The sequence below is a fragment of the Rhinopithecus bieti genome, unplaced genomic scaffold (genome assembly GCF_001698545.2).
Source record: "Rhinopithecus bieti isolate Rb0 unplaced genomic scaffold, ASM169854v2 scaffold_34818, whole genome shotgun sequence".
Lineage (NCBI taxonomy): Eukaryota > Metazoa > Chordata > Mammalia > Primates > Cercopithecidae > Rhinopithecus > Rhinopithecus bieti.
This window is the reverse complement of record NW_016815484.1, coordinates 1,248,295-1,272,454: the sequence shown is the minus strand read 5'-3', so window position 1 is coordinate 1,272,454 and position 24,160 is coordinate 1,248,295. Positions and strand designations below refer to the sequence as shown.

The window sequence follows — 24,160 nt, the reverse complement described above, 5'->3', positions numbered from 1 at the left end:
TTCTGTTAAGAATAAACCATGAGCCAAGGCAGAGGAACAGGGGAGTTGCCAGTTTCATTTCCTTCATCAGTATCCATTGAACATCATCCTAGCATGAGGAGCGCTGTGATGCGCTGGTCCTCCAGTGAAGGGGTGGAACGTGAGCAGTGGAAGTCAGCCTACGAAGGGAAGGTTGAGGTGGGATTTTGAAAGGCATGCAAAAACTCCAGCTGTATGGAGTCCTCTGTGCTTACTCTACTTTTGGTACAGTGTGGTTGTTTTTCCTACCCCTACATTGGTAAAATTACTACCAATCTGTTTTTTCAGTCTTAAAATGCAGTACAACCTATCATGTTTTGCAACAAAAGGGCATGAAGTTTTTTCCTTTGTATTTTGTGTTAACCAAATTTTATGAAAATTATACTATTAATTTTATTTGCTAATTAAAATTCAATTTCTTCTTGTTACAGGTCCCATTCTTGTTATCAACTGGAGAAAACAAATATTAAAATTCCAGCTCTTTCACATGGTGATTATGAAATAACAATAAATTCTCTACATGATTTTGGAAGTTCTACAAGTAAATTCACACTAAATGAACAAAATGTTTGTAAGTCTTTGCAAACAAACTCGATTTTAAAGTAACTCAAGTGTCATTTGTTAGTATTGTGGTGCTTTCTAGTTCTTTGAATTTCATGTGTTATGCTAATGCTTTTAATTCACTCAGCAACCTTCCTATGAATTGTAAATGGTAGCCAAGATCAGAAGGAAGCAAACTTTTCTTCTGGCCAATCAAAATATCCCAGAATTCAAGCTCCTTCCCTCAGTTCCATACTCTTTCCTTAGCCCCCTTGGCTCTTGCGTACCTTCCAGAATTTCTCAAATGCCCCTCGCTCTAGGGCATAGTCTTGTCTGGGAAGCTACTGAAAAATGACAGTATTAGAATCAGAAAGGCAAATCAAGACAGACTCTAGGCGACTCAGTCGATTAATAGTTCCTTGTATTTTACATATCATGTAATGTATTGGTAGCATTATAAATAGTAACGGTCCTGATTGTGATTAGAATAATGATATTGGGGTAAGAAAATTGAAAAGCAAATTAGGTGAGTGTAAGGAAGGGAGGAGATGGATACATCAGCAAATCTTTGAGTGCCTACTGTGTGCAAGAGAAGCTCTGCAATGCATGTATAGCTGTCCTTTAGAGAATCTGGGTCTCTTGACAATTTGCTACTAAATAAAAGTATGAAAACTAAGTGTCTGTGGATCTAAAGATGCTTTTGAAATTACATAAAGCAAACAAGATTTTGTGTATATATACACACACACAGAGAGTAAAGTTTGTACTTCCCTTGTGTAAGCATGAAAATTCTTAAGATTTTAATGTCTGCATTTCTTAAAATCACCTGAAAATTTGGGTCATTCTGAAGCAGAATAAATAACGTGGGTCCTGTAAAAAAGCTGGGAAAACTCTTACGTCCTGATGTCCTAAGGAAGCAAGAGTGTGTAGTTTATGGGTAAAGCTGAATTAGCATTAGAAGAAAATAAGAAAGACTTTCATTAAATTTCTTTCCTATCTGAGTTTCTAGAAAGCAAGTTAGCATTGTCCTCACATATCTGTTTAGCACAAAATGAAGATGGTAGTTCATGGGAGCTTAGGGGAAACTTCTCTATATGCTCTAAAGAAAAGAAAGGGAACAGTGGCTTTTTAAAATCCTTGTATTTGTAATTATGGCCATTACTGTCTTTAGCTTGAAATATTGGATATGACTTGTGTTTTTAAGAGTAGCCCACTGCTATTTAAATAAAATGTAAATTATGTGGACTTCTCAGGGAGAGAAGCACTTTAAAGATGAGCATTGTCTTAGTATAGTACTCCCGTGTTTCAGAAATTGTAAGTTACTACCTCATGTGACATACTGAATCATTTGAAAGAAGAGCCATGTTCTTGGAAGCCTCTTGCTCTTTTCTTGTCACACTGGCACCCTGAACTTTACCTGTCCTGGTGCTAAATTAACTTCTTACCTCTCGTTTGTCTTAATTTTTCCTTTTTCACAAGCAGCTGCCCACTTATAACCTCTTTATGAAGCATCCTCCACTCTCCTTATACAGCCATGTAACTGTTGACTTTGCTCTGTAGTTTAGACTGTAAATCCACATGTTCTGTGTCCCGTACAGCCCTAAACACTTTACATAAATCCAGTATCAAACACTGTATAGGGCAAATTTTAGTTAAATCTGTTTTTAAGAACTATTTTTAAGTTCTGAGATCAATGTGTATTGGTTTGTTCTGCCCTTTTTGTTGTTTAGCATATTCAGCTACTCTAGCCCTGCACTCTCCTGCAGTTTTGGGCTTACCATGACTAGATGTAATTGGTCCTTGAGCTAGGATAGAAATGAGGCAAGAAAGGATGAGTCTATGGATTTCTTCTAACTCACCTTTACTTTACTGTTATTTGAGGAAGAAACATGGAAGAAAGTCCAAGTCTCTCTGATTCTCAAACCAGAAAGCCTACATTTTATAGAATGGAACGTGCTCATACTTTCTTTGTTTTCCATTGGTTCAAAATTTTCCATGATTTATCTGCCGTTAGGGAGATTTAATGATTTTCAAGGATACATTACTCTTCATGCTACCTTTTTTAGTGTCCTGGATTCTCCCTAGGAGATGCCCAAACCTTTGAGCATGGATTTTTTTCTCTTTACCTTTTGTAATGCAGCTTCAGAGCCCACTGTTCTCCTAAACTTCTTTCTCAGATATTAACAGTAGCCTCGCCAATGATTTTTCCACAGTCGTCTTCTATAAACTGTTCTATTTGGCCCAGATAACAACTATTTGTTTTTATTTTGATGATCCTGGATTCTCTCTGGTTTCCTTCTGCTTCTAGGATTCCCTCTCTGGATTCATGTTGGTATTTTTCATTCCTCGAAGGTGTAATTGTCTATCGGCAGCCACTAGAAGGAGCTTTGGCTGGTTTATATCTGTGTGTTCATGCTCTTTTCTTCCACTACACGCAGTGAGTTCCTTTTAAGTCTGCATCCACGGTTCTGACTCCGTGGTATCTTCTTCCCCTGACACTTACTCATCCACAGCCAGGCTTCTGTGTTTCTTCACAGTGGCTCCCAATTCCTTTTGCTCCTCTTGCTGCTTTCTGAGCTAGAAACTTGAGAGAATATTGGTTGTTTCCCTTTTGCATTAGAACCAACCCTTTTTTTCTTTAATCTAGTCAGTTCTTTGAAATGTCCATGACATCTTTTCCATAGATGGCATCTTAGTTTATATCCTTGTTACTTTAGCCAGGATTGCTCCAGTGGTCTCCTAATTGGTCACCTTATCACCTGTCTCAATCCCCCTCAGTCTGTGTTGCATACCACTGATAAAGGAACCTTTCTGACACACTTCTTACATCCTGCTACTTCTTACATCTTACAACCTGCTACTTCTGCAAGTAGCCATTGACTTCTTAATTCAATGCCTTAGTCACTGAGACAATCCTGCTACTATTTAATGGTATCTAAAATCAGTAATGCCCATAGCATTTCTCAAGTGGGTGACATCCCCCAGCATGAGGGACTCTGACACCAGGAGATGCCTGAGACAGCTGCAGAGAAAACAGAGAGAAGCGTTTACCAAAACAAACTTTCTATATTTTGTCATTTTCTTAGGGCTAGCCTACAGCCCTACAGAGGAAGCTTGTTTTCTTCTCTCTGATGTTGCCTACCTGTAGGTTCCTGACTAAATGACACTATAGTACTATAGAAACGTAGTTGCTGTTTATATTAGAAAATGTGCTGTGGATTTGAAACAGCCAGCTAATAAATAATTTTCTTAAATTTGGCTGATTAAGTATTTGGAGCTACCTCTACAAATAAATAATATATTTGTTCCCCTTTTTCAGAAATTTGAGAGAATATTGGTTGTTTCCCTTTATCATTAGAACCAACCCTTCATTTCTTTGATCCAGTCCTTTCTTTGAAATGTCCATGACATTTTATCTTTTCCTTACATGGCATCTTAGTCCATGTCCTTTTTACTGCAGCCAGGATTACTAGGTTCTAGAATTTCCTTTTAAATCTTGATTGTTGATTTTTTGATCAAGAAGGAATAGAGTTTATAAGTAGTTGATTAGCAGAGTTACAGTATGAAAAATCATTACTTATTTTACTAAGTTTTCTCTTTTGTTTCCTTTTTTTAAAGCCTTAATTCCAGATACTCCAGAGATCTTGAATTTGTCTGCTGATTTCTCAACCTCTACATTATACCTAAAGTGGAATGACAGGGGTTCAGTTTTTCCACACCACTCAAATGTTATCTGGGAAATTAAAATTCTACGTAAAGAGAGTATGGAGCTCGTAAAATTAGTAAGTTTGAATGTAGATTTTCTTCCTATGACATTAAAGAAACTGAATACTTTTTTTTTCAGGAAGTCTTAAGGTGGTATCGGTGAACTTTTGGATTATTTAGGAAGTAAATCAGATACGTTTCAGGGTTCATTAAAAACATCATGCATGATATAAAAATCACTTGTTAGTTATTAAAAGATGTGTAACCGTTATAGATAGCTTAGGAAATTAGGGGAGAAATAAGCCGTGATTCTACCATCTGAACATAGTAAGTACTATTTTTGTGTATTCCTGTCTGGACTTGTTTATATGCATGTTTTTATGTAAATGAAAGTGTACATTTAATTTAGTGTATTATTTTACCTTTGTCTAATTTTTTTTTTTTTTGAGACGGAGTCTTGCTCTGTCGCCCCAGGCTGGAGTGCAGTGGCACGATCTGGGCTCACTGCAAGCTCTGCCTCCCGGGTTCACGCCATTCTCATGCCTCAGCCTCCCAAGTAGCTGGGACTACAGGCGCCTGCCACCATTCCCGGCTAATTTTTTGTATTTTTTTTTAGTAGAGACGGGGTTTCACCGTGTTAGCCAGGATGGTCTCGATTTCCAGACCTCGTGATCCGCCCGTCTCGGCCTCCCAAAGTGCTGGGATTACAGGCTTGAGCCACCGCGCCCGGCCTAATGTTTTAAAGCATATTTAGCCAGAGTTTAGCCGTAGAGCATTTTTAAATAAATCTATAAGCTCGAATTTATCAGTACATGCTTTTTCTCTCTCTCGTTTTTTTTAATCCTGTTTATGAATGACCTCTAAGGAGTCATGAACAACAGTTATGAAAAATTTGACAGCTGTTACATGGAAATGCTTGCTTTCAGCCTTTTACTCTTTTTCTTGATAGGTTTGGAGTTTACTTAGTTACAGGTTTAAGAATTAGAAGACCATCTTGTGATTTTACAGTTTATTTGTTCAAGTTGCTCAAGTACATAGATTAGTAAAGATAATAAGAAAAGATTATTCTATATTTCATACTTTCTTATTGTTTCTCTTTGACAACCCATGTATTTCATTCCTAAAATAACGTTAGTCAGCTAGCACCTAGCCTATATGGGACAATAACCTGTTGCTTCTAGGCCACATACAAACCTGTATGGTGTGTTACTGTACTGAATAATGGAGGCAGTTGTAATGATGGTAAGTATTTCTGTATCTGAATATAGAAAAGGTATGTTAAAATATGGTATAGAAGACTTTAAATGGAGGAGGGGCTTCAAGATGGCTGACTAGAGGCATCTTGTACTCACCTTCTCTACAACAAAGAAGCAAGATAGGGAGTAGTAGATAGTCACACTTCAAATAGATCATCCTAGAGAGAGCATTGGGATTCAAGAGAAGTGACAGGAAGCACCTAAAGCAGGGAAGGGAGAAGAAAGTGAGGCAGCCAGCAGAACACTAGCAGTGGCTCCACTGCTAAAGTATATTCCATGTGCCCGGAGTCCCCTGCCTGCGGCTGCTGAAGCACAAGTCGGGCATGATATGCCGCTGCTAAGGCTAAAGTGTGAGGGAAGCGCAGACTGCAGCTGCTGAGGCTAGAATGCAACGGAGTGAAGAGACAGTTTGTTGAATGGGAGAAAACATTTCCAAACTATTTGTCCAACAAAGGACTAATATCCAGAATCTACTGTGAACTAAAACAACTCAACAATTAAAAAATTAATACTGCCATTGTAATGTGCGCAAAGGACATAAATAGACATTTCTCAAAAGAAGACATATGGACAACAGGTATATGAAAAAATGCAGCCGCATCGCTACTTACCAGGGAAATACAAATTAAAACCACAGTCAAATTAACTCACTTCTGTTAGAATGGCTATTATTAAAAAGACAAAAAAACTTATATGTTGGTGAGGATGTGGAGCATGGGAAGCTCTTATACAATGTGATTGGGAATGTAAATTAGTACAACTACTATGGAAATCGGTATGGAGATACCTCAAAAAACTAAAAAGAGAACTTTTATAGGATCCAGCAGTCCCACTTCTGGGTATCTGTCCAAAGGAAAAGAAATTAGTATATTAAAGGGTTACTTGAATTCACATGTTTATCATGGCACTATTCACAATAGAAAATACATGGAATCAACCTAAGTGTCCCTCAGTAGATGAGTGAATAAAGAAAATGTGATATATACACACAATGGAATTCTGTTTGGCCATAAAAAAAGAATGAAATTATGTCATCTTCAGCAACCAGGATGGACCTGGAGGCCACTATGCTAAGTGAAATAAGCCAGGCACAGAAAGATAAATATAATATGTTTTTACTCACTCATGGAGACTAAAAAAGCTGATCTCATGGAGGTAGAGATATTATTAATAATAGAATGATAAATACTAGAGGCTGAGAAGGGTGTGTTGGTGGGACAGGGGCAGGAAGAGAGGTTGGTGAATGGGTACAAATATAGAGTTAGATAGAAGATATAAGTTCTAATGTTAGATAGCCAAGTAGGGTAACTGTAGTTAGCATCCATGTATTATATATTTCAAAGTAGCTAGAAGACTTGATATGTTCCCAACACATAGAAATGATGATACTCATAAGATAATGGATACCCCAAATACCCTGACTTGATCATTATACATTCTCTACATGTAATCAATACTCACATGTATCCCATAAATACTATGTATCAATAAAATGTTTAAAAAGATAAAAAATGGTACACCTGTATAAGGCACTTACCGTGAATGGAGCTTGCAGGACTGAGTTTCCCTGGGTGAGTCAGTGAGTAAATGTGAGGGCCTAGGACATGACTTTTCACCACTGTAGTCTTTATAAACACAGTACAATTAGGCCACACTAAATTTATAAAACTTTTTTTCTTTCTTTGGTAATAAATTAACCTTAGCTTACTGTAACTTTTTTACTTTAGAACTTTTAATTTTTAAAAAACGTTTTGACTCTTTTGTGTTAACACTTAGCTTGAAACACACACATTATACAGCTGTACAAAATATTTTATATCCTTACTCTATAAACTTGTTTGTATTTTAAAATTATTTTTCTTTAACTTTGTAAGCTTTTTTGTTAAGAACAAAGACAAAAACACACACATTAGCCTAGGCCTACACAGGGCTAGGATCGTCAGTGTAACAGTCTTCCACCTCCACATCTTGTCCCACTGGAAGGTCTTCGGAGCAGTAACGTGTGGAGCTCTCATCTCCTCTGGTAACAAGGCCTTCTTCTGGAATCCCTCCTGAAAGACCTGCCTGAAGCTGTTTTACAGTTAACTTTTAAAAATGTGTAGGAGTACCCTCTAAAATAATGATAGAAAGTGTAGTACACTAGATACTTACACCAGTAACATAGTCATTTATTATCATTATCAAGTATTGTGTACAGAGTACAATTACATGTGTTATACTCTTATACCAGCAGCACAGTAGGTTTGTTTATACCAGCATCACTACAGACACATGAGTAATATGTTGCACTATGACATTATGTTGGCTATGATGTCACTTGGTAATAGGAATTTTTCAGCTCCATTATAATCTTAAAGGACCACCGTGGTATATGTGGTCCCACATTGACTGAAATATTGTTATATAGCACATTACTGTATACTTTGATTCTTTTTATCCTCACAACAGTCCCAGGAGGGTGATACTATTATTATTCCCATTTTACAGATGGTAACAGAGTCACAGGAAGACTTTTAAGTGGTGGAGTCAGGATTCCAACCCAGGCAGCTTGGTTTCCGAGTCTTAACTGCTACAATTTATATTTTATAAGAAATATATATATTTTTAATTTAAAATGTCATCCCCTTCCTTCTCACATATCCTACTTGAACCTACATTTCAAGACCCAGGTCAAATCCTACCCCTTATTTTATTTTATTTTATTTGTTTTGTTTTGTTTTGTTTTTTGAGATAGGGTTCTGCTCTGTCACCTCGGCTGGAGTACAGTGGCATTATCATATAGCTGACGGCAACCTCAAACTCTAGGCTCAAGGATACTCTTGCCTCAGTGTCCTGAGTAGCTGGGGCTACAGATGCATGCAGCTGTGCCCAACTTTTTTTTTTTTTTCAATTTTTCTAGAGATGGGGTCTCACTTTTTTGCCCAGACTACCTACTCCTTATTTTAAAACCCATCTTTTTTTTTTTTTTTTTTTGGAGTCAGAGTCTCGCTCTGTTGCCCATGCTGGAGCGCAGTGGCGCAATCTCGGCTCACTGCAACCTCCACATCCCGGGTTCAAGCAATTCTCTTGCCTCAGCCTCCCCAGTAGCTGGGACTACAGGCACGAGCCACCACACCCAGCTAATTTTTTGTATTTTTAGTAGAGATGGGGTTTCACCTTATTAGCCAGTGTAGTCTCCATCTCCTGACCTCATGATCCGCCCACCTCGGCTTCCCAAAGTGCTGGGATTACAGGCATGGGCCACTGCGCCCGGCCTTAAAGCCCATCTTAATTCAGCCCACAAACTCTCACTTTTCTTGATTCTCATGGCAAGACTTGTCTGTTAATCTAATTTGCAGCTAACTTTGATACAGCTCTACCAGTGCTGTCTTAAAGCTATTATTTATTTAAATTATATTGCTTAACTTGTCATTATGGCCTAACATTTTGCACTCTGAGTTACCACTTATGGGCTTAGGATAACTCCTCAAACCTCATTTTTATCATTGGTACAGTGGCAATATTTGCTCTAGGGTCTGCAAAGTAAATAGTATATCTGTAAAGCTGCTAAAATATTGTTTGTCACTATTCCCTTTAGGGATGAATCTTTTTTATTTATTTATTTATTTATTTAATTTTGTAATTTTTTAATTACACTTTAAATTCTGGGATACATGTGCAAAACTGAAGATTTGTTACATAGGTATGTATGTGCCATGGTGGTTTGCTGCACCCATCAGTGCATCATCTACATTAGGTATTTCTCCTAATGCTATCTTTCCCCTAGCCCCCCAATCCCTGACAGGCCCCAATGTGTGATGTCCCCCTCCCTGTGGCCATGTGTTCTCATTATTCACCTCCCACTTATGAGCGAGAACATGCTGTGTTTGGTTTTCTGTTCCTGTGTTAGTTTGCCGAGAATGATGGCTTCCAGCTTCATTCACGTCCCTGCAAAGGACATGAACTCATCCTTTTTTATGGCTGCTTAGTATTCCATGATGTATATGTGCCACATTTTCTTTATCCAGTCTATCATTGATGGGCATTTGGGTGGGTTCTAAGTCTTTGCTATTGTGAATAGTGCTGCAATAAACATATATGTGCATGTGTCTTTATAGTAGAATGATCTATAATCCTTTGGATATATAGCCAGTAATGGGATTGCTGGGTCAAATGGTATTTCTGCTTCTAGATCCTTGAGGAATCATCACACTGTCCTCCGCAGTGGTTGAACTAATTTACCCTCGCACCAACAGTATAAAAGCATTCTTATTTCTCCATATCCTCTCCATCATCTGTTGTTTCCAGACTTTTAATGATCGCCATTCTAACNCCCAGACCCCCATCTCCAACAGGGCCCACTGTATGATGTTCCCCGCCCTGTGTCCATGTGTTCTCATCGTTCAATTCCCACTTAGTCCATGTGTTGTCACTCTTCAGTTCCCACCTTTGAGCGAGAACATGCGGTGTTTGGTTTTCTGTCCTTGTGATAGTTTGCTGAGAATGATGGTTCCCAGCTTCATCCATGTCCCTGAAAGGACATGAATTCATCCTTTTTTATGGCTGCATAGTATTCCATGGCATATATGTGCCACATTTTCTTAATCCAGTCTATCATTGATGGACATTTGGGTTGGTTCCAAGTCTTCACTATTGTGAATAGTGCTGCAATAAACATACGTGTGCATGTGTCTTTATAGCAGAATGATTTATAATCCTTTGGGTATATACCCAGTAATGGGATCACTGGGTCAAATGGTATTTCTACTTCTAGATCCTTGAGGAATCATCACACTGTCCTCCGCAGTGGTTGAACTAATTTACCCTCGCACCAACAGTATAAAAGCATTCTTATTTCTCCATATCCTCTCCATCATCTGTTGTTTCCAGACTTTTTAATGATCGCCATTCTAACTGGCATGAGATGGTATCTCATTGTGGTTTTGATTTGCATTTCTCTAATGACAAGTGATGATGAGCTTTTTGTTATTGGCTACATAAATGTCTTCTTTTGAGAACTGTCTGTTCATATCCTTTGCCCACTTTTTGATGGGGTTGTTTGATTTTTTTCTTGTAAATTTGTTTAAGTTCCTTGTAGATTCTGGATATTAGCCCTTTGTCAGATGGATAGGGACAAGGCTTTTTTATTTTTAATGTAACTTGAGGAGGAACTAAGTAGAGAATACTAGAATTAAAGAGGGACATTCTGAAATGTGAGTGAAATCAGACTTAAATGAAGGGACTGTTATGTTAAAACCATATAGCTCATTCCTCAACATGTGTAAGTCAGCCAATGACAAGACAGTAATTCCCTACTTTTGGGAAAAAATTTGTTTGGGAAAATAATAGCAAGAAGCAATGAGAAAGAACACATTTCTTTAGAACTGTAAAGGGAAAATGCTCCAGGACATTTTTATTAATTGTATGTTATTAATGTCAGTATTTAAGACAAAATTGCTTGTGATCATTTTATGATGTTATAATTCTATTATTTTGTAATAAGGCTATTATTTTAAAATTTAAAAATCAAGAATGCTTTGCATTCATGTTTCATTTGTGAGGCACTTGTCTGTGCGTTGGTCTCTGTGTCCAGCAGTGGGAGCTGTGTGCTGCACACACCGGGAAGAGCTCACTAGGCACTGCTACCCCCCATACAAATACTCCTCCTTGACTTTCCCTGGAAACAACCTGTTTCACCTCTTTTAACTGGTCCCTTTCATTATTTATCTTCATTTCTCCAAATAGCATGCTTATGTTGCTATTTCTTGATAGCAGCCCCCTCCCTTTTCTCCTGTCACCCCACCGCCTTATTTCTTTCTGCTCCTCCCTCTCACTCCTTCTCCCTGCAACCTGCCATTTTCCTATCTTTTTCCAGTGGAATCTGTGATAATTTTTGGTAGAACGGTATTCTTCATTTGTATTATGGTCTATAAAAAAATCCACATTTTTTTGTACACTCCTTGTATTATCTTGTTTTTTTGTTTATTTCTCTGCTTCATTACTTTAATCCTAAATTCTTTGCAGGCTGTGTAGATCTCCTTGCAATTTTCAAATATACTAAGTATTTTATCAGTTTTATCTTTTCGAATAAATCTCTCTGAGGGCCTTCTGACTGGCTTCCCAACCTTATTCACAGAAGGTTTCACACAGACACTGATAATATTTGTATAGCACAGAGTGTGGTAAAATAGCCGAGACCGCTTGTGGCCAGAGGCATCACAGAGGCTCCAGTAGCCTCAACCCCTACCGATCAGTTCTAGGTTTGAATGGATTAATACTAGATATATTTATAGCTCACTCAAGATAGACCTCAGTGTCTTTCAGCACATTCCTTAGGAAGCTGTGGTCCAAGGGGTCTCCATCATCTAGGGTATTTCCTACAAGTTTGTCTTAAGATGGATCTTCTTTTGCTAAATCTCCAGTTTTCTCTTATTTCCTCATTTTTGTGGAAGCATATGCACTTATCCCTTGATATCTTTTGGGGGATTGCTTCCAGACCTCCCTTAGATACCAGAATTCAAAGATGCTCAAGTTCCTGATGTAAAACAGTGTAGTGTTTGCATACAATCTACAGGCATCCTCCTGTATATTTTAAACCCTCTTTAGATTATTTGTAATACCTAATACAATGTAAACGTTGTGTAAGTAGTTGTTACACTGTATTGTTTAAGGAATAAGGACAAGAAATGTCTGCACATGTTTAGCACAGATGCAAATTTTTTTCCAAGTATTTTTGATCCACAGTTGGTTAACCCCACAGATGCGGAGTGATGAATAGAGGGAGCCAACTGTATTCCAGTAGTTACTTGCTATTGTAGATATTCTTTGCTGTCTGTAACAGCTCACTTGCAAATATAATTTATTCTTTTAATTTAGTTATTTAAAAATTTAAAAGCTTATCAATTACTAATACTGAGAAGTTGCAGAGGAACTGGAACTTTCATATCATACGTTACTGGGCGGAGTGTAAAATGCTTACCAAATGAATACATGGAGATACCACATTTATGAAAATGTCTGTTCTGCACTTGTGCATGATTACTAGTTTAACTGGGTGAGAATTATAGGTTGGAAAATTTTGTCAAGATTTTGAAGGTATGATTCCATTGTTTCTTAGTGTGGATCTATCTTTATCTATTGTGCTGGACACTCATTGGGCTCCTGTCAGTCTAAAAACGCGTGTGTGTCAGCTTGGGAATTTCTTGTTTTATTTCTTTGATTTGTCCTTCTCTTTTCTCCTTTTTTTTTTTTTTTTTTAGAACTTCTGTTCTTCGTGAACCTTCCACAACAATCCTCTGATTGTTTTTATCTTTCTTGTTTTCTATGTATTTTCCATTTTCTGAGAAATTTCTTCTAAACTGAATTTTGCATCTTGCTATTGAATTTCTATTCATATGTTTATTAATTTATAGAAGATCCTTTCTTTGAAAGGATTTTTTTAATGTATACAGTTTTTGTTTCATGGATGCAATATCTTATCTCTGAGGATGCTAATGATTAAAATTTTTTTTCTACATGCCCTGTTTCCTCACATTTTTTTCTTCTTCTTTTCTTTTTGGTTATTGACTTTCATATTAGAATTTCTTGTACACTTTCTGGTCATCCTGATTGCTGCTCATAGTTAAGTGAGGGGCTCTTAAAAATTTTTTTTTAATCTAATTGGAACTTTGGTTTCTCTGGATAGGACTGGTTGATGAGGGCCCTCCCTCTGGAGTGATGAGGATGGGCTATGCAGGTGGCAAACGCCAAATTTTATTTTAGGTATTTTATCTTGAGCTATTCATGTGACTCAGAAAAGTTCATTTAGACTATTACCTGGTGAGGATTAATCTGGCAAACCAGTATCCTGTGAGCTGAGCAGAGGAAGAAGGCATGGGTTAGCAATCCCCCTGTTTTTGGAATGATAGTCCCCATTTTCATCTCTTCCTAAAATTCTTCAATCCAAAGATATTCTGTTTTACTCTTCCAGAACATAAATCTTTATTCTTCTGCCAAGGTAAACAAAGGCAGTCCTTCAATAGCATGGAGTATGGGAAGGGATCTGGGTAGCCAACATATCTTCAAACGACTTTCAAGCAGTCCTGCTGTTTTGAGCTCTTTATTTCCAGGGGAGCCTGGGACAGCCACTCACTGAGCCCTTTGGCGTTTCTGTAATAGAAACAAGCTGGTTTCCTGTATTTCCCATTGGATGCTTAAGATTGCGTTTTCTCAGGGCTTCTACATCAGTTACCATTATCCATTTGCTTTCCAGCTTCCAGATTTTAGTGATGTTGCTTTATCTCCTATATTTTGTCTTTGTCCATTCACACCTTTTAAAAAAATCTGTTTACTCCTACTTTGAAGTGATTTCAGGAGGTAAGGGAGAAGGAAATATTTGTTTAATCTATTGTGTTTACCTAGAAGTCCCAAGTTATCTTTTATAGCACCTCAATGTTTTATTGAAATCTTGCTCATTTCTCACAATTGATAATATTTTGTATTAGTACAACATACGTATTTAAAATTCTATTTAAAAATAAACGTAAATATATAGAATACTTATAATAATAAAAAACAAATCTAGTCTTAAACTATTTTATTGAAATGCTGCTCCTCTCCTTGACTTAAACTTTTGAAAGTACAACCCCATTCATTACTTTAGTCCATGAAAAATTTAGATCATTAGGCAGTGGTATACAGGTTGAGCATCCCTTATCTGAAAATCCAAAATTCAAAGTGTTTCAAAATTCAAAACTTTCTGAGCCCCACTATGATGCTCAAAGGAAATGCTTACTGGAGCATTTCAGATTTGGGATTTTTGTTATTTTATTTATTTGTTGTTGTTTTTGGACAGGATATCATTCTGCCACCCAGGCTGGAGTGCAGTTGCATGATCTCAGCTCACTGCAGCCTTGACTTTCCAGGCTCAATAGACCTTCCCACTTCAGCCTCCTGGGTTGCTGGGACTACAGGCACAAACCAGCATGCCTGGCTAATTTTATTTTTTTATTTTTTATTTTTTGTGGAGACAAGGTTTCACCATATTGTCCAGGCTGGTTTGTACTCCTGGGCTCAAGGGATCTGCCCGTCTCAGCCTACCAAAGTGCTGGGTAAATTACAGGTGTGAGCCACCGTGCCCAGGCAGATTTTAGATTTTTAGATTAGAGATGCTCATCTGAGAAGTATATAATGCAATCTGAAAAGGTCCAAAATCCAACACACTTGTGGTCCCAAGGGATACTCAACCTGTATTTTCTTGCGTACCAAATTGAATGTTTCAATGAATAGCAACATCTTATATAATACGTTAGGGCCTAAAGTTGAAAAGTAAACAAAATGAATCATGATTATTGTTACTCTGCTATTACACCTTACACAAAACTCAGTTGTATTAAAGGATAAACCATAAACTTAGCTGATGACTATATAGAATCTAATTTTAATTCTAAAGGAGAGCAAAGCATATTGCTACTTGGAAATACAGTTTTGTGTTTGTGTTCATTTTTAGGTGACCCACAACACAACTCTGAATGGCAAAGATACACTTCATCACTGGAGTTGGGCCTCAGATATGCCCTTGGAGTGTGCCATTCATTTTGTGGAAATTAGATGCTACATTGACAATCTTCATTTTTCTGGTCACAAAGAGTGGAGTGACTGGAGCCCTGTGAAGAACATTTCTTGTAAGCTTATATATAAAGAATTTTTGTTTCAAATGAATTAAATTCGTCTTACTTAAGAGTAAGATTTAGTTTAAGCTTTCAGTTCTCATAGCCTCACTCAGCTGCATGAGGATTACCTGGGAGCTTCTAAGCCCACCATCCCTGGAGATTTTGATCTAAAAGTCTGAGATAGGCTTCAGGAACCTGTATTTTGAAAGAACTTTCTGAGTGGTTGGATAAACATCCAGGTTTGAAAATCACTGTCATAGGAAGTGAAGAGCATTAAAAATTGTGTATAGATGATACTGAGATGAAATCTATTTAAAAAAAAAAATAGTTCCCAATTTCTGGCTCACAGAGCAGACCCTAGAGACTGCATAGTTATTGCCAGGAACACGGGGATCTGCAAGCATAACAAAAACCATCCATACTTTAAGTAAAACTGATACACAGGGAGAATGTTGGCAGTTTGGATGGGGGTCCTAGAAAATTGTTGATCATAAAATGAAATCCTGAAAAGGCTGGTAATCATTGTAGAGATAGATCTCTCTATGGAGAAAAGGATTGGAGGAAGGAAGGGGACTAGATGAAAGAAAATTGTTTTTTAGGATGTGGAGTACTTGGGCATGTATTTAGGCCAATGGAAAGTAAGACATATGCCCTAAATACATTGAATAAAAGGAATGGAATTATTTAATTAGTGATTTTTGGAGGGCGTGGATTGTTCACATGTATATATAAACCCACAGAATTTCAACTCTTAGACTTCTTAGATATAAACCTATGACATTACCTTTAGATATTGACCTGTAATCTGCTTCTGCTTTCTCACCATTATCCCTTCATAAGTAAATAAAACCACATACACTTTTTAAAAATTTCTTGTATATATCTTGCTCCTACAAAACCTGTGGAACACACCTTATCTTTGGACCATCCAAAGTACCTAACAGTTTGTAGTGTATATACTGGGCTATTTTAAAAGTCATCTTATGAAAAAAAAAGTCTTAAAATATAGAAAAGTTTATGTAAAAGACTTCTGTATAAAATGTTTATAATTCTTCCTTTTCTTTCTAGGGATGCCTGATTCTCAGACTAAGGTTTTTCCTCAAGATAAAGTGATACTTGTAGGCTCAGACATAACATTTTGTTGTGTAAGTCAAGAAAAAGTGTTATCAGCACTGATTGGCCATACAAACTGCCCCTTGATCCGTCTTGACGGGGAAAATGTTGCAATCAAGATTCGTAATATTTCTGTTTCTGCAAGTAGTGGAACAAATGTGGTTTTTACAACCGAAGATAACATATTTGGAACAGTTATTTTTGCTGGATGTAAGTATATGATTTTAAAGAGAGAATTCCTATTAGCCTGTTTTGGCCCTCCTTGAAACCCTTAATTCTTCTTCTGGAGTGGGAGGTGTGGGGAGTGATTCTGTTTCTTTCTCATTTCTTTGTTCTTTAATATAAAGGCTATATACAAAGGAGGCACTAGAATATTTGCTTGTTTTAAAATGAATTGCAAGCTTGTTTTCTACATAACCTGTATCTGTATAATTTGTTGGTTCCGTAATCATATTTGAAACATCTAGCTTCTAATGTTTAGTTTAAATTCTTAGTTAACAACTTTGTTAAGTCAAGGATAGTATATAATATTTCTTAACCCTGCATTGTTTAGATATTATGTGAATTAATTTTCCAGTTAAAGTGTACCTTTTTTAAAATATCTAAATTAAAGAAATTATAGCAGTTTTACACAAAATCTTTCAGTAGCATAACATATCTTCTCCAGCTTTTAACTATTAGGTTTGAGAAGAACAGGCTGGCAGAAGGACATGAGTGAGGGGAAATGTACTCTCCCACTGCGTTCTATATATGATGTATGCTCTATCATTCAAGCTGTCTGTATTAACATGATCACCCCACAGTCTAAAATTCCATGGTATTTCCAGAAGTAGTTGTTCGTTGTGGGCTGCCCTGCCCATTTGGCTTGTGTTGAATGTCCACAGATAAACATTTAGAACTTTTAGGTCTCAATTTTAGAGTTTTTCTGCCTCCCTTTCTTGTAGCAACTGTAACGTTTTGGTGTCACTGACAGCTTTATCTTTATCAGTGAGTCCCTTCCTCCCTGCATGCTGAATTAGAACTCTGGGATTTTGGTCTATAGGTCATGTGAATAAAGTGTGTAAGATAGATTGACTAGATTTTATGATATTTCTTTTGATTGCTTAGTGCTTTTTCTTTTTTCTTTTTTTTTTTTTTTTTATGATTCTCAGCTGTGGTCTAGATCAGCAGCTCTCTTGTTTACTCATACAGTACTTCTTGATGAATTTCACTCAGATACTGATGTGTTCCCAAAGGAATAGCCGGGCTTAGGTGCTCATCTCACCTTGATGGGTGTAATCTGACTCTCTTTGTCTTCTCAGTAATGCATTTGGAATTCAAGTGAAAGCAAGGTTACGTTCAAATTTAAATCCTGGAAATCATATTTTCCTTCTTAATGGAATGTTAGGAAATTACGTGCAACATTTCTCACAAATAGTCCTGGAGTCTAAGTTGAGACCCAGTGGTATATGTAGTGAAGTTGCTTCATGTGCAATACTAAAAATGAGCTATTACTTAAAAGTATGAAAAAAGAAATTAAAACTTAAAAGATGAGACTATGCACTGTTTCCATTTCTATTATTTCAGACAGTGTTGTAATCTTTTATCATAGTGATAGAACAAGCTGATTTAATTTATAATTTAACCTTCATTTATAACGTTTGGAGGTTGAAATATTGTACAATATGTGTTGAGCAGCAGTAACATCTCCCTTCAGAGGGAACTTTTAGGAAATTTATAAGAACAGGTTATTTCGTGCGTTAGGTATCAGGATTCATTTATTTCCTTTTCTTTATGGATATTAAGCCACCATTTACTGAAAAGACTGAAAAGAAATTTAGAATCAGCTTATTAGTTTTTCCCTACACACTCTGCTGGAATTTTGATTGGGATTACGTTAAATCCATGGATCAATTTAGGAGAATTTTCATTCTTACAATATTTACATCTTCCAAACTGTGAACATGGTATATCCCTGCATTTACTTGGGTCTTCTTTAATTCATCTTAATATGAGGTTTTTATGTCTTTCGGTCTTTTGGTAAATTTTTTCCTAGTGCTTGGTGTTTTCTGGTAATATTAAAAATGACTTTGTTTTTTAAATTGCACTTTCTATTGACTGGTACATAAAAATGTAGTTGATGTATACCTAGCTTTTAACCTAGCTTCAGTTGATTATTTTATAAGTCAATTTCTTTGAAAAGAAAATCAGTACATTTCAAATACTGTCCTCTCAAATTTTTCCCCTTCTGTCTGTCCTTCTATTTATCTCTTATTTGCTCTTGTTATTTAGATTTTAATATTTCAGCTTAATATCTGCCAAATCCTAAAATAACCAGCATTTTAAATATATTCCAAATTTTTGGTATGTGGTTTTAATAGAGTGACTGAATATTTGGCCTTAGATTTAAAACAATTTTCAGAATAAATATGTCAGTGTTTGTTTACTTATCTAATTGTTAAACTCTCATATAAACACTCATTAATCCTCTTAATGTTACCTAAAATATCACTGAAGGATGTTATCCTTATCTCTGGGGAAGGTGTAAAATTTTCTTAAGTTTTGCTTGATAAACTAGGTAGCATTTTTTTTTTTTAATTCAAGTTTGTGAAAAAAACATTTTACAGAATTTTTAAACAAGCAGTTTTTTTAAAAAAGAACTTTTACCAAAAGTGAACGATAGTTTGGATAAATATGACAGAGGAAATACCAGTTTCTATATGTGTATGGTTAAACATGATTACAGAAATATTTCTACAATAAACAGTGTCAGACTGTAGAATTTTCATTTATCACTTTTTTTTTTTTTTTTTTTTTTTTTGAGATAGAGTATCACTCTCTCGCACAGTCTGGGTTCAGTGCAACCTCCACCTCCCAGGTTCAAGCAGTTCTCTTGCCTCAGCCTCCCAAATAGCTGGGACTTCAGGCACGCCCAACACACCCGGCTAATTTTTGTATTTTTAGTGGAGATGGGGTTTCACCATGTTTGCCAGGCTGGTCTCAAGCTCCTGACCTCAAGTAATCTGCCCGCCTCGGCCTCCCAGAGCTGGGATTACAGGCGTAAGCCACCACGCCCAGCTTGTTTATCACTTTGAAGGTCTCATCTTAAAAAAAAAAAAAATTAATTTTTCTAGTCCTGCCTTAAAGCCAAGGAGAACAGTTTTGATAAAGAGAAAAAGAACGAAAGAGCTGCAGTCAGTTTGAATATGGAGCACAGGATTTTACCAAGAGTTTTCTAAATAACAGTACTTATAGTGTGTTTTAGAACTCTGAAACATGTAATATGACTTATTGATTTTCAATATGTTTTGGTATTTCTTTTCAAATCACAGTATATCGATGATAGGTGATAATACTTTTTAACCTGTAGATTTTTCTGACTTAACATATTAGACACAGGTTTCTTTGAGAGATTTGATAGACTCTGAAGTAGGATTAAGGGGAAAAAGTGGTAACTGATCTTTGAAGTTGCTATAGGGAGTTTCCAAATGAGCTGAGTCATTTTTCAGTATATTTTAATCTGTCAATTCTAATGTAATGTGAACTCTGACAAGACATTCCTGCATTGTTCAAAAGTAAAATGTGAATAGTAAATTATTTCATTTTTTAGGAAATTGTGGAAAGCATTAACATTTATAAAATATTATGTTTTCAGGGAAAATACATGTAATCATAAGTACCTAGATTTTTTCTTTTTTTTGTTAGATCCACCAGATACTCCTCAACAACTGAATTGTGAGACACATGATTTAAAAGAAATTCTATGTAGTTGGAATCCAGGAAGGGCGACAGCATTGGTGGGCCCACGTGCTACAAGTTACACTTTACTTGAAAGGTAAGGATAATTGGGAAAGGATGTCAGATGGCAAGGAGTACATTGGAGGTACATATTAAATAACATAGGGAAGTGCACTAGGTCATTTACATTACAAGCAAGGTATAAAACCAAATATGCTGTATAAAATTACACTTATAAGTACTGCAATTCAGCCACATGTACACTCAATTTCATGTCTCTTTTAAGAAGCTTAGAATGAAGAATACTTGAATTTCATGAACAGAGACTGTTTCTGGGTAGTAAACTTACAGCTGATTATTTTCTTCTATTTTCTGTATCATGTACATTTTCTTCTCTGAGTATGTAATATGCCTCGAATTAGAAATTTAAACTTTTTATACAAATTAAGTATTACAAATTTGCCCATTTTTTCCTGCAATATTTGTCTCTTGCCATTTTGAAATTTTTTTTTAATTAACAGTTTTTCAGGAAAATATGTTAGATTTAAAAGAGCTGAAGCACCGACAAATGAAAGCTATCAATTATTCTTTCAAATGCTTCCCAATCAAGAAATATATAATTTTACTTTGAATGCCCACAATCCTCTGGGTCGATCAGAATCAACAATTTTAGTTAATATAACTGAAAAAGGTAAGCTATAAATAAACTAATGTCTTAAAATAACTTTAGAAGTGGTGAAATGCTTTGGTTAATGAAAATACGGGGATTACTTTTGCTGATTATTTTCTTTATACTTACTTAATATTAATTTCATATATTTATAAAAACTTTAAATGTATAATTTCAAGTTTTACTATTTTATTGAATTTAAATACTTGAATTAGTAATTTACAAATAAACTATAAGTAGCCGTTTCTGATAATTCTTGATTTCTGAAATATCTTCTGCCCAATTTTTAAATACTTTTATTTTGAAGTAATTGTTGACTCACTGGTAGTTGCAATAATAAGAGCCTTGTGAACCCATCCTCTGGCTATCCTCAGTGGTGTCATCTTATATAATTCTAGTACAATATCAGAACCAGGGAATTGACACTCTTAAAACACTGTTAACTGGACTACTGACCTTGCTCAATTTTTATGTGCATTCATTTGTACTTGTGTGTGTGTATGTAGTTCTGTGCAATTTATATGTATAGTTCAGGTAACCACTACCACATATAAGATACAGAACTGCCCTGTCACTACAAAGGAGCTTGCTCATGTTGCCCTTCCAGCATCCCCTGTGCCTTGACAACAATGAATCTATTCTTCATCTCTGTTGTTTTGTCATTTTGAGACTGTCACATAAGTGAAATCATACAGTAGGCAGGTTGACATTTTTTTTAAATACATACAAGCCATCCATGTTGTTGTATATATTAATAGTTTGTCCCTTTTATTACTAACGATTTCTGCATTTTTACCAATCGTATTAATGCATAGCTCCAAATAAAAATAAAATGTGGTTGATCTTTTTGGTATTCATTCCCACGGTCCATGTGCATTAACACTCCATGTCAGGCTCGCAGCACACTGAGCAACGACCTAGACATTCTCTTAGAGACTCAGGCAGGGGAGAAAGGGCCTAAACCAAGGGCATGTATCATACAGTCTCACAAGTGATTAGTAGATGATCCTGTTGCCTTATTTGTAAGTATAAGTCACTTTTATCAGTTATTCTTTCCTGTCATCTTTGTGATTTCTGGATTTTTCCTAGTGTCACCATGGCTACATTTTATCCTGGCATGGTAGTATTTGTATGTATTTGTCTGCCCTCTGCCATTTCAGCCTTACTTCCCATGTGATTCTTTCCTGCCATTCAAGTGGGCATACACACTATCACCAACATAATATGCAGTTTGCCTCGCTGTACCTTCATTATTGCCATCTCTGCCTAAAATGCTTTTCTGCATTTTTTTTTGGCCAATTTTTGTCTGATTCTTCCTGCAAAGTTCATCTTAAGTTCCATCTTCACTGTAAGACTTACCCTACCATGCTTACATTTACGAAGTAGTTAATATCTGTATCATGCATTTAGAACTTAGCATTTATATTCTTATTATCTTTCTTTTTTTTTCTTTCTTTTTTGTTTTTTTCTTTTTTTTTTTTTTTTGGTCATTCCCCAAGTAAATTAGAAGTTCCTTAAAGGTAGATACTGTGATCTTACTACCTTTGAGTATTCCTGACACTAATTGAAGAGCTTTGAACATGATTGATTGTTTAAAAATGTTGGCAAGATTTCAGTAGTAGAAATTAGGTTTATCGATTCCACAAATACTGAGTAGGATGTTGTTGGTCAGCACTAATGATGCCTCCTTGTTTTTTATGTTGTCATATTAGAAGATAGCTTACCCCTTTAAATAAATGTTTAAAGTAATCTTTAAAAATTATATTTGCAGTTTATCCCCATACTCCTACTTCATTCAAAGTGAAGGATATTAATTCAACAGCTGTTAAACTTTCTTGGCATTTACCAGGCAACTTTGCAAAGATTAATTTTTTATGTCAAATTGAAATTAAGAAATCTAATTCAGTACAAGAACAGGTAAGATTCTCCTAAAGACTTCCTTTGTGATTATTTTGGATGAAACAGTTCTCAAAAAGAATTAAGCAGATTGATGTGCTTAAGCTCTCAGATTATTTATTATAGAGGTTTACTAAGAACCAAGAAAGACATTAGTATCCATGTAATAACAGCATTGTATCATTTGAAAAACAATTGTAAATTTGACTTTTATTCCTCAGAGTGTTCACAGATGCAGTATAGTACCTGGCACATAGCTGGTGCTCAGTAAATTTGTGAATGAATGAGTAGTTTTTGCTGTAACCTTTAGCATCATTAATGGATGAATTGGCACCAGACAGCAGAAGTGATTTTTTAAAACTGTGAAGTGTGGCAGTGGGAGCAAGTTGTAATTGGTACTTATAAGTCACAACATGACTTTTTAACATATTTTAAATATTTAGGTTGACTTTTATATTATACTATCATGTAATTTGTGGTAAGTCTAAAATAAATGAGGTGTACTTAACTATTCATTTGGAAGTTTACTGATGTCTAGAAAATCCATCACAACTGTGAAATATAATCTGAAAAGCTTCTTTGTAATGTTTTGGGGAGCTCAGAGGCTTTTGTGAGACACGCGGATCTTCAATTTGTTTAGAATTGTTTCATTTTAACTATATTTACTTAGTTTAAGGAAGTATTTGTTTCATATTTGCTACATGTTTAGCATCATACTAGAAATTTTAAGTGTCATATTAGCAAAGATGCACAGAAGGTAATGCCAGCCTCCAAGAAACTTCCAGATATCATCCAAATAATACATTTATTCCTCACAGTCATCTCAAATTACTAAATCATGTTAAGGTTTGTTGCATCACCATTAGCCATTTGACTGATTATCAAAATTATGTAATCCTTTAGATAATTTAATTGACCATTATGACTTAGAGCCAGTATTTGGATTAAAAAGACAACCCAATTTTTTATTACTATTGCAGGGCATAAGGGCAGGTATATAAGAATTAAAATATTATAGTGGATAAACTGCTTTGGGTGTTATATATACAAACTCATTGAGATTCTGTCGGTTTGTGTTACAAATCTGAAGGCTTTCTTACCAAAAAAAGTGTATGTATGTGTATATATATTTATATGTATTCATACACACAATATATACCTACATACATATTTATTTGTTTTCTAATAGCGGAATGTCACAATCAAAGGAGTAGAAAATTCAAGTTATCTTGTTGCTCTGGACAAGTTAAATCCGTACACTGTATATACTTTTCGGATTCGTTGTTCTACTGAAACTTTCTGGAAATGGAGCAAATGGAGCAATAAAAAACAACATTTAACCACAGAAGCCAGTAAGTTAACTAAGTGATATATGGCTAATAAGTATGTGTATCCTGAAGTTTTTCAACTTCTTTAAAAAGAAAAAGTTGGCCGGGCACAGTGGGTCATGCCTGTAATCCCAGCACTTTGGGAAGCCGAGGAGGGTGGATCACCTGAGATCGGGAGTTCGAGACCAGCCTGACCAATATGGAGAACCCCTGCCTCTACTAAAAATGCAAAATTAGCTGGGTGTGGTGGTACATGCCGGTAACCCCAGCTACTCCGGGGGCTGATGC

At 35.9% G+C, this 24,160-nt stretch overlaps 1 protein-coding gene across 2 annotated transcripts in view; it reads left to right on the top strand.

Annotated features, from left to right (window-relative positions):
- The window catches only part of LIFR (LIF receptor subunit alpha), a 77,587-nt gene that overhangs the window by 25,426 nt on the left and 28,001 nt on the right, over positions 1 to 24,160 (top strand). For both annotated transcript variants that reach the window (XM_017853198.1, XM_017853197.1), the window contains exons 4-11: positions 450 to 589; positions 4,177 to 4,340; positions 14,986 to 15,160; positions 16,217 to 16,471; positions 19,946 to 20,075; positions 20,500 to 20,669; positions 22,420 to 22,565; positions 23,734 to 23,896. In XM_017853198.1, coding sequence (XP_017708687.1) covers positions 450 to 589; positions 4,177 to 4,340; positions 14,986 to 15,160; positions 16,217 to 16,471; positions 19,946 to 20,075; positions 20,500 to 20,669; positions 22,420 to 22,565; positions 23,734 to 23,896 — 1,343 coding nt within the window. The remainder of the gene's footprint in view (positions 1 to 449; positions 590 to 4,176; positions 4,341 to 14,985; positions 15,161 to 16,216; positions 16,472 to 19,945; positions 20,076 to 20,499; positions 20,670 to 22,419; positions 22,566 to 23,733; positions 23,897 to 24,160) is intronic.